Here is an 11,942-nt window from a genome sequence, read left to right as displayed (position 1 = left end):
TTCCTGAATATTTCAGGTTTCTGCAGTTCAGTTTGCATGTGTGGCTGAAAATGCCACAAAAACTGGGGCAGACGTTTGTGGTGCACATGAGGATGAATCCTAATGATACTGGTATCTCCCGGCTTTTCATGTTAATGCCACCGACTGTGTTCCCATCCTGATGTCAACAGTGTTTTCACTGGTGCTGTTGCTCCGTCTGACAGTCGACCCCCACACTGAGGTCTATGGAGTAATCGCAGCCATGTTTCTGGGGCAGATGCTGCTTCACACAACTTCAAATGAAATATTTGCTGTTTTGAGGACCAAAAATGAAAATGAACCTTCAGTGCAAAACATTAAGTGCTGGTTTTTACATAATTAATTAATTCATTTACTATTATTTAAGTGAACCTAACTTTGCATCAGAAAATGTTTTATTCTATGTCAAATTTTTCATCTATAACTCACAATCTTGGGTTTAGTGAACAAACCTCAGATGATGGATGTGGTGAAAAAACACAGATTGTGCCTTGAAGTGGTAAATTTGGGACTATATTATAAATGAAAGGAAGAGAGGGATCCGGATACATCAGAATAACTCTAAAAACATTATTCAGCATTGTTACAACGGGGAAACTTCATCTGACGTTTTGCAGCTGTTTTTTTTTTGTAGTTTTGGTTCAGGAACCTCTCTGTTATTCCTGAGGACCTGACCTGAGATCTGTCTCCACGTGTTCCCGCCCCCCTCACCTTATCTCCGGCCTGTCTGCCCGCTTCGCATTAACATAATTATGCAGCTGCACACCGGGAGGTTTCCCGGGTTAAAACAAACAGCGTCGGTCTCCTGGGAGCCACAGCACAGGTGAGGAACCAGCAGAGCCGGGTGAAGTCAAACATGAGGCCGAGCATGACTCCTCTGGTGCTGCTCGCGGTGTGTTTTCTGGGTGTGTGTGATCTCACACACGTGGAGGAGATGAAGACCCAGGAGCGGCTCTTCCTCGGCTCACTCGGCCTCTCCGGGCGGCCCCGGCCCGCAGGGAGCCACCAGCCCCGACGCCAAGTCCCCTCCGCGCTCTGGAGGATGTTCCGGAGGTCGGAGAACATCCGGACCCAGGAAAGCGACCCCTGCATGGTGTCAGAGTACGGAGTCCGCGGCAACATCATCCGATACGTGCAAGACCAAGGTACCAGAGTCAGTGTGTGATGGTAATTGATTTAAAGGCCCAATATTCTCATAAGCTCCGCAGTTAGACAGGTTCTTATGTGAAGCTGAGTTTGTGGTAAAATATCGTTTTATTTTGAAAAGTTGTGGATGAGGATCTCCAAACCACAAATGCAAAGTTTTTCTCAGCCAATAATAACTGCAGTAACTGGGTGGACCTGAACAACCACTGAAGAAGACTTAAGATTAATAACTGTCATAAACTAACTTGCATTTACTGCAGGATACACTTTTGAAGTAAAGTAGACAGACACACTTAAAGAAAGTAATAAATTATGTTTCTAATAGACTTCCTAATTCTCAGATTGTTGCACTGCACCTCTCCATTGGGCCAATAGCATGCAAGGGTTTTAGGCACAAATGGCACATTTTTCTCAGTTTAGTTTTATCAGTTATAAACATTTAAACTGTGTAGCGTAACTGGCCAAAATGACACATATTACACGTGTGTTGTGGTTCTGTACTATAGGCTACATGTCTGCAAAGCTCAGCACATCAAAAAGCAGGTTTAGCCAAAAAAAAAAGTGACATAATGACACACTGCAAGGCCTCTGGGTCTCAGCACCTCTGATCTGTACACGGGTATGAGAGAGAGAATATCCACTATTATTCAGGAACAGGGAAATGTTTTTTAAAGCAGATAACAAAAGCTTATGACAACAGTAAAAGTCCTGTTAACATAAGATGTTTCCACTAGTCATACTGCAAATTCAGTAGAGAATAATAATAAGTCCGTTAAACTCTTGTGCTGATGAAAACACAGTGAGTTCAACCACAGTGTTTATTTGAGAGACTCCTAATTGGTCATGACAAATCATTCTTCTGCATGATTTAGGTTGTCATGCGCTCAGTTTCCACTTGTTTAAAAAACCTAAATACACTCCTGAAACACTGTAATGTCTTTGTTAACCATCTGATCTCCCTGCTGACGTTTCGCAGGCAGGCTGGTGTCTGGGTGGAGCAGCAGCTGTCAGGTCTGTCTGGAGAAGCAGCTTTTCTTCAACATGTCCGTCCTGCAGCCTGTGGAGCTGCTGTCTCTGGCTCAGCTGGAAGTCAAGTTCCACTGGAAACCCTTCAGATCTGCAGAGCTCCTGCAGGGGCCCCGGGCCCTTAGCGTGTCTCTGTATAAAGTGATCCGAGCCACGCTGAGGGGAGCCAATCCCCAGGCCAACCGCAGACTCCTACTGTCCCAGTCAATCCAGCTGCAGCCTGAACCCACCTCCCTCACCATGGACCTCACCTCGCTGGCAGAGAATTGGCGCAAACCGGGACGCAACTACGGTTTGGTTATAGAGCTGCTTCCTCTCAGCACCGATCCAGAGGAACTTCTTCCCTTTCACCCCGGAAACTCCCTCCCATTGGAACCAGCTTTCACCCTGCCGCTGATCCAGGCCTCACTGGTGGCCGTGTCCCTCAACCCCCACCAGTGTCGCTCCAGAAAGAGGAGAAGTGCCGTCCACCTCCCTGTGACGCCCAGCAACGTCTGCAAGGCCCGACGTCTCTACATTGACTTCAAAGACGTGGGCTGGCAGGACTGGATCATCGCTCCGCAGGGCTACATGGCCAACTACTGCCACGGTGAGTGCCCGTTCCCGCTCAGTGAGAGCCTGAACGGCACCAACCACGCCATCCTGCAGACCCTGGTTCACTCCCTGGACCCGCATGGCACGCCTCAACCCTGCTGTGTCCCCATCCGCCTGTCCCCGATCTCTATGCTCTACTACGACAACAACGACAACGTGGTGCTGCGACATTACCAGGACATGGTGGTGGACGAGTGTGGGTGTCGATGAATTTGACATTTATGATTGGCTTTAGTTCTTTTTTAGCTTTTCCATCCAACTTTAGGAGTCAGATTCTTCCTGTCACGTTTGTTGGATTATGTTTTCAGTGTATAATGTCAGGTCTTTGTCGTCAGTGGTTTTTAAAGTAAGTAACGTAAGATTTATGAGTTTGTTCTCAGGGAAGTTTTGAGAGATTTAAAAAAAACAACAAAAAAAAAAACAAGTATGATATTAATAAAAATTACAAAACACAGTGGAGGGTTGGTTTATTTTTCAGTCAGAATAAGTTTTGGCCCTTTCAGCTTCCCCACTGTTTCCCTGTGATTTAAATGTTTCACTGACGGAGGCCAGCTCCCCTTTTATCTACTCAATAAGAAATGAACTCTCTTATCTCACCTTCCTGCATGATAACGCTCCCACCCCCTCCCTCACTGAGCAAGACAGACCACTGGGGTTGCCATGACGACGGCTGGTCGCCACAGCAACTGAGAGAGGCTGACAGGTTGTAGTAATTAGTGAGAGAGTTTGGGGTGTGAAGACGCAGAGAAGAAGAGACCCAGCTCTGTGAACGTTCCCAGTGGGTAAACGGTAACTCTCATTTGAAAAACGTGTCGTAGCAAGTTCTTCAAAAGGTTCCCACACTCTGTTGAACATTCTTGAAACTTTCTAAAACATCATTAACCTCGTAAACTTAATCTTGTTCCATTAAATGTTCAATTTAGAAAAAAATGTTCACTCTAACAATATCCTCTTCCTCCTCTTGTCCCAATCTTTAGTCCTAAATGACTCAAATATTGACATAACTGTGCAAACTCAAGACAGGAGGATACTTTTATTGCTACAACAACATGTCTTATGGAAATATTGTAGATGGTGTGAACATCATTTCGTAAAAAATTCCCTAAAATCCAACTTATTGCAGGCTTTCTTTTGGGACCTTGACATAGTAATTTAAGTTGTGTCATGTTTGAACAATACCTGGCCCCTGGACCCACCCACAGCTCTTCAGATTTAGGAGGTTGAATTGAGTGTTGTCCATTGCACACCTTGTAAACAGGTGCAGAAGAGGTTATTCAGAAGAGAGTACTGAATTGCATCACAGGATTGGCACCAAGTTTGTTGCAAATGCAATGTTTTGGTATCACCTGATGAAATATTGTATTTTCTTTGCTCAGAATGGGCAGGGATTTAATACGTTCCTTCAAAGAGTTTTAGGAATTAACATTACAGCAGCAAACTGGAGCCCTCACACATCAACATAAATCATTATAGGGCCACTACAGTGTTCTAATATTGCACTCCTAGAAAGTTAACAGTTAACAGCATTTAAACCTGCCACATGAAGTTAGGAATGATCTCACACTCAAATATAATAATCTACATAACTTTTTTTGGTGTTTTTATTCTCGATTTAAGGTACATTTTTTTCAAACTGGGAGATGTCCAGTACAGACCATTTGTCTTAAACTGCCCAAATTAGAATAAATAAAGATCTCTAATTATTAAAAGATGCTTGTGGTGTGAAGTATTTTCCCTACCGTTAGGGTTTTTGTTTATTTTTTATTACACCCCTTTCTTTATCCCTTTCTGTTTATTGCTCTGCCAGTTTAATATCACTTAACTGACACAGAAGAAGAATGAAGGGCAGAGGGAGTGGAAGAGTAGAGAGATAGGCCGGAAAGAGAAGATGCCTCAGGCACTTCAACAGTACTTTGCTGTCAAAGACAAAGTCATTTCCACTTCGCCCTCTAAGGCAAACAATACACACTGTCTCTAACTCACTGAAGTGTTTTTGTCTCAATCTCTCTTCCCTGAGCCACAGAGTGAAATTATCTTCATTAAACTTTACATCGGTGATTCTCTTGCTCAAACCTGAGGACACTGAGCTCCTTCAGCACTCACAGAAAACACAAAGAGAGGCTTTTTGTCACTGGATTTGGGGCAAATGGTACAACTCAGTTTTTAGCCGTGTTAGTGGCATGACTTAAGGACAGCAATGGCAGTGGATCGGTCCACCACTTTTGTCGAGACTGAAATATCTCAACAACTTTTTCTTGACATTTGGGACAGATATGAATCCAGCTGTCTTTGGTGATCCCATCGCTTCTCCTTTGGCACCACCATAAGTTTGAAATTTGTGTTTTTGAGTGTAATATCTCAACAACTTTTGGATGGATTGCTATTCATGTCCCCCTCAAGATGAGATTTGGCGATGCGTTTACCTCATATTTAGCACCATCATCAGGTCCACATTTGGATTTGTCCATTACTTTGGTTTCTGACCAAAAACCTTCAAAACTAATAACATTCCCATCAGCCTCTGCTGTACTTGTGTGTTAGGTGCAAATTAGAAAATGTTATCATGCTATCAAATTAGATTAAGATGGTGAGCATATTAAACATTTCATCAGCTACATCAGCATGTAAGTGTTGTCTTTAGGAGCGTATTAGCATAGCCTCGCAGAGTCGTTACCATGGCTGTGGACTCTTGACATCTTTTTGACAGTAAGAGAACCCTCAACAAAATCAAATAAAAGTTTGATTTTGAAACTTTCTGACTTTGGTGCAGACTGTCAGGGCGTTCTCTGCAAGGCCCTACCATTTTTTTTTTTTTGATTTAATAAAATATTACAAATTAGTAAAATCTAATTATAAATCTATTGTTAAAATAATTTATAATCCAACAAACTTTTTATTTCTTTTTCATCAATTTGGTTCGATTTCAGTTACTATCGTGACCATAAAACCACTATTTGGAGCTGGAAATGGATATACTTACCTCTGCCCATGCTTCTCCATACAGTAGTAACTTTGCACGAACAGCCTGTTGTGTCCTTAGTTGGTCCGTTCATAGAAAGTGTACTTGGTATAAATATAGTGTCAACAAAATGAACCAATCAAAATTTGATTTGTGGTGATTTTAGACAACCCCAGGGTGACGTCGTCACTATCAACCAATTAGAGTAAGTCTAGCTAGCTAGCTTACGACTGTTGGTAACCAAGAAAAATGGCGGCTAATGACGAAGTTGTTATCGTGGCTGATTTGCTTGAAGATAGAAAAAATAGAAATCTGAAAGGGAGACACCAATACCTACTCGAAGGGCTCACACAGGCAAGCAAGGCCTTCTGGAGACAGTTTACCGAAGCTAACTTTGACGCTAATGCTAACTAACGGCAAGTGCCGAATAAAATAAAGGATTTTCCTGGCTATGCTTGCTCTTCAACACAAATAATGGTCCATGACTGTGGTTAAATTTAAGACTTTTGGGGAAACGAGTGGACAGGAGGAGAGAGACAATCGTGAGATGCGGAAGAATTTGATTATTGAAGCTTCACATCGACTGTGTGCTGTTGCCTTTTAGAGGAGACAACGACGACACTGGTGGAGATTGGAGCTACTTTTCCTTGTTGACAGAACATGATGCTAACCTGCGTTGATACAAGTGACCCATGCTGCTGTTTTTACTTGCACCATCTCACCAGTGCGGTTGACGACTCTGAATGGTTTGCTTCAGCTGAAGGAAGAGAGCAGACTGCAAAAGGTGATCCATCGACTGGTGAGTCTTGCTAATTAATTATCTATAAGGTTAATTTTAAGATTGTTAGGAATGCTGGAGTTTGCTGCTATGAGATACATCGCCTTGTCTTTGTGCGACAAAGTTTGCGTAGTTACAGCTTGTTGTGGTTTGAACATATGAGTGAAGTGTTGTTAGGTAATTTTGTAATGGACATATTTTCACGTGGAATTAATGATGTAGTTTGCCTATTACTTTGATTTTTACCGTTTTCGATTCCACGGGGAGAAAAAAATGAACCTAACCCTTTTTTAAATAAAGACTACAACAATACAAACAATAACATCAATGACAACATTATTTTTAGGTTGTCTGAGGTAGCGCAAAACACCCCAAACAAAAATACTAAAAAAAAGACTTACTGTAAGGTGTGTGTGCCGCTGTCTACTAACGTTACAGACGGGCAGGACAACGTTTGCTGCCTAGCTCCCACATTAACGTTGGTCGTTTTATTATTAGCCATAGCCGCTAGCTTAATGATAATTTAACAGACGGCTAATGTGGCTATCGGCTAATTGCTAATAGTTAAACGGCTCACGTTAATGAGTATCTAATCCGACACTAATTTTTAGTATCGATTACTATCCGAGTATCGATTTTTTTTTTTTTTTTTTTTACAATCATAGTGCCTGCGTTCGCGCGTGTGTGTGTGGAGGCCGGCGGGGTCATCCATCTGACCATTGAGGCCTAGTTCAAGACCACAAGGTCAGCTACTGCTTTGGCGCTATCTGGTGGTACTATCTCATATATATTCATGTCTGAGCCCCTGCCTATGATAGATGGGCTGAGAGCAACAAACACCCTGCACCAACTTATTTATATCGATCAAATAATCAGAATCAGAATAGGACACCTCCTTCAACTCATCAGTGATATTGGTTACATATTCTTTTCAACAAGCAGGCTACTGACTTAGCTATCAAAGCTAACAGCTGGTTGATTTGGTGATTAGGCTGGGATGACCAAGTAAGTTTAGCTTGGTAAACTGCATGCACTACCTGCAGACTTCAAATAATAGAAACGGATGTATTCAAACACACTTTTGTTTAATCTGTGCTGTGCTCTGCTCATTGACTGGTGCCATGACCACAGTGCAGATGTTATCTGACACAGCAGATAATGGCTTGGCTTTCTAGCTCTCTTCTCCCAAATGAGTGCAGTCAATGAGAAATGAATAATCAATACCAGTTGAGATGGAGCCTGTGGAGCCAGTATGACTCAGCCATCCTGACTGGATGTGGCTTCTTCTGTCTGTCTGTATTGCTGTCTCCAGTGCCTCCATGTCCATTTAATGCAACAGCTTACAGTTATATTTTACATAATAATGTGCTTGCAGCTTCGAGGCAACAGTTTGGGGTAGGCCTGATCTTAACTGGCCTGCAAATAGCACTGACCTCAATTAAAGGCCTTATTGTCCAACAACAGTTTTGGACCTCAGTATTGTTCTTGAGGCTGATTGGGAGCAAATGCCTGCAGCCAGGGTCCAGTATCTGGTGGAAAATTTGTTTGGTTGTCATTATTGTTTGGGTTGAAAGAAAATGGAGATTCATCATGCGAGATGGGTCAAAATTCAAATGTCAGAATGAATATACAGTTTTTTACCCTCCAAGTCTGTAAGACATGTTCATATTGTAAAAACCTTGTATGAGTTGTTAGACAATCTGCTGCATTTACTTTTTTTTTGCTGAATATATTGTTGCTGGTTTATTTCTGTGACTTAAAAATGTGAACATCAACACAAAAGTGTCATATGTAAAAAGATAATTACATTAGAAGAACCCTCTAGATTTAGTGTTTATTCCTGAACAGCCTGATGGAGAGAGTGACAGACAGAGACTATCGCATGGCCTATACGGTCGCAACACCAGTACAGCCTGATATTCTGCATTAGTGATTCATCCCACAGAACAGGATGTGAATGTGTTTAGATATATTATAAATAGATTTTGATATAAGTAGTAAAAGTACATATAAGCAGTCAGATTCAGCCCCACCTGGATCAGCTACAACACAATATTGTTTCCTGGTTACTACATAATTTAATACCCATTCTTCATAATGAGTAGAACTACCTTGACACAAAGTCTTCACTACATTTTCATGTTCAAATGCCGTGTTATTTTACTTGACTGGAGGATGTAGTGGAACAGAGGACTGAGTGGAGTCGCTATCAGTAAAGGATCTGAGAGGAAATATTCTTCTAACAACCAGCAGGGGGCAATGTGGCTTCAGCTCACAGTCCAGAGCTGACTGGCTGCTGTAGCTCCCTTTGTATCGTGTGTGTGTGTGTGTGTGTGTGTGTGTGTGTGTGTGTGTGTGTGTGTGTGTGTGTGTGTGTGTGTGTGTGTGTGTGTGAATACTCTCAGCATGAGGTAGCTGGTTAGCAGTGAGTAGGTGCTGAGCTGACCACTGCAGAGACCATCAGCAGTGAATCTTACCGAGGATTTGGATATGTGTGTAAGCTGTGTGTGTGTTTGTGTAGGCCTCAAAGGTAAACTTTCATTGTTTTATCATTTCTCTTAAGAGTTAGGTTGTCAATAAGTTTAACATTCAAAACAGTTAAACCTCGTATTTGTTTGTAATGAACCATAAAAGCGTGGGATTTGAACCTGGCTGTCATTTCCAGATTGATTGACAGGTGTTTAAATACTAAACCAACGTCAGGCATCATTCTTAATGTTTTATGGTGTATTTATACTCTGCACATACACTTATGTCTGACATGTTTGTGGAAAAACTAAAAATACAGATTGGGCCTTTAATGAAACAGTATGAAGTCCCATAGAAACATGGCCTCTTAACATTTCAATATAATTTCAATCTCAAAATTGATCAGTGATACTGTGATACTGAAGTGCTACTTTGCAAATAGCAACAGTATTCACAAAGCACCGACATCATATTAAGGCTAGGAAGATATACTTAACCTTGTTATTATATGGAGCCTCGGGTGTTATTGCTAAGATAATTCATTAGTTACCTAATGAGTGGTAACATTAGAATTGATCAAATCCCAAAACGCCAATGCAGAATTTGATGTGTAAAAGGTGTTGTAGTCCCTTACAGCTGCGACTAGATGTTACCAAAGAGCCCCAACTTCCTGTAAGCAGCTTTAATATGAGTAGATGATCATATGAGCGGCAAAGATGACAGTGAAGAACTCATTCTCTCTCAAACACACACACACACACACACACACACACTCATCGTTCCATTGACCTCCACAGTGAGGACTGTAATGCACCGTCTGAGACGACAAGTGCTCTGACTAATATTCTGTCAGTACACACACACACACACACACACACACACACACACACACACACACACACACACACACACACACAGAGACAGACTTCTTGGCTTCCGCGTTTCTAATCCTTTTACAGTGTGTGTCACACTGACACACATTTGGCACACACACTCTGTCACCTAATCAATGGTAATGGAATCACTGTGTATCCTGCCTAGTGACACAAGCCTGTGCGTCATTAACATGCTAACCTACACTTTAGGCCGCACACATACACATGTTTGCATGTCGGAACATGTATGTACAGTCAACAGCACATTCAACCAGATGTTACCCAGTAGATAATGTTGTCACTGTGCCATGAAAATCCCCACAAGATCGGGGGGATAATTCATAATGTTTGAAGCTCCACAAATTAAGTTTTTCGCCATTTAATCAAATTACTTTGTGTAATGTGTGTCTGCCACTTGAGAATTGTTGCCAACTCTGCGGTTCTACAGAGCCTTTTAGCCCCTTTTTAGCTCATAGTTTTGATTATACGCTACATTTATTTGGTACAAGTCTCAGTGTTTCCAACAGCAGGAGGTAGCCTATTTCAGCAAGAGACTAGCTGGTGAACATAGTGGTGCATTTAGCAGCTAAAGAGCCAGATGTGTTTCTCAGGAAAAGCAGAGCTACTTTCATCAGGGAGACATAAACACAACGTCAAATAAATTATGTTTCTCTCTGTCAGCTAAAATGTTAGCATAATAACTTTGGAGGGCATTTCAATCAGGAGAGACTAATACGATGAACACAACAGCATGAGAAATTAGAAGTGAAATGGAATTTATTGTGAACAGAAGGAATATACTTTGGCGCTTAGAGGAAGTGGATCACCATGGGAAGCGGTCCATAGGTTTAAGGTCTTTCCAATTAGAGGTAACTTCTCCCCTGGAGCTTAGACACTGGTGGTGGTGATGAGGAATGGAGCTCGAGGATGCTGGGACATCTTCATGAGAGGGAAATTTTATGATCGGATGATTTGATTGGAGATGGTCAGGCATCTATGGTTGAGCTGGTGGAGGGGTGGAAATGGGTCACAAAATGTTGACGGCGCGGAAATGACAGCTGAATGACAGCAGAGAGAGAGAACACTTTTGAAGTTTGACAGCTTACAAGTGATTGGCTAAAGGCCAGTGTGTCAGGTTGTGATTGGATGAAGACAGGAATGAGCCGTTTGAACTTGGAGATAACGAGAAATGGTGCTTGTGACCTTGAAGGCATGTGCAAGGAGATAGTCCTGACTGACCTTTCGCTAAGCTTCATTAGTGTGAGTTTTCCTGCCCAAAATTGCAAAAAAAAGAAAAGAAAAAAGAAACAAAGCATCAGCTTCAAGGCAATAGGTTTGTTGAAGTGCAGCAGTAAAAGTTTACAGTGGTAGTAATATTGATAGCTTTGTCTTGGAATCCTGTGGTCACTCATTTAGAGCATCATTATTTTCTTTTCTTTATTTTTGGATTTAGTCTTTTAGTTAGAGCATTGTTAAGTTCTGCAATATGACCTATTACTGAGTGAAATGGAATAAGCAGGATGTTACTTCAGGCAGGTATTATACACATCCATCATGTGCAATGTTGGATTATGTGATGGAGGAAAAAATAAAATAAAATATTAATTTCAATGGAATCACCTCAATCATTGAATTTGCAAAGTAAATTTGATACAGTTCAACTTTGGTGGCTTTAAGCTAACAAAGTTTTGTTAATGGGAAGAGTTAGCTTGTCCAAAATCACATTTGAATGTGTAATAAGTGAACGTATATGCTCCTGAGTGTAAGATGAGTGTGACATGCTTTATATTTGTTGCACCTAAAGACAGCAGTTACCGCTGGATCACAGGATAAGAAAAGGGTATTTTTTATTGCTCTATCCTTAATAGTTTTCTCCATTCCTCAGTAAAAGTTGCCCCCAGCAGCTTTGTGAATGAGTCTTAAGAGGAAAAACTCTCGGCTCCAAACTTTTTGGTGCCATTTAGGAGAACTCCTGGTGGTAAAATAAAATACTCTGTGAATACGGCCCCTGGATGTCAGCGTGAGTTGTGGCCAGCGGTGTCCTGTAATGAGGTGACAGCAGGTTCCTCCAACACAC

The 11,942-nt window shown here is 41.7% G+C and overlaps 1 protein-coding gene across 1 annotated transcript; it reads left to right on the top strand.

Moving 5' to 3' along the window:
* The first annotated feature begins 874 nt into the window (after window positions 1-874).
* gdf3 (growth differentiation factor 3) lies at window positions 875-2,994 on the top strand. Its single transcript, XM_022741162.1, has 2 exons — window positions 875-1,163; window positions 2,141-2,994. Exons 1-2 carry the CDS (start codon window positions 875-877, stop codon window positions 2,992-2,994), a joined length of 1,143 nt encoding a protein of 380 aa, XP_022596883.1.
* The last annotated feature ends 8,948 nt before the right edge of the window (window positions 2,995-11,942 follow it).

This window comes from Seriola dumerili, unplaced genomic scaffold (genome assembly GCF_002260705.1).
Source record: "Seriola dumerili isolate Sdu_G_001 unplaced genomic scaffold, Sdu_1.0 BDQW01000052.1, whole genome shotgun sequence".
Lineage (NCBI taxonomy): Eukaryota > Metazoa > Chordata > Actinopteri > Carangiformes > Carangidae > Seriola > Seriola dumerili.
This window is presented reverse-complemented; position numbering and strand designations above follow the sequence as displayed.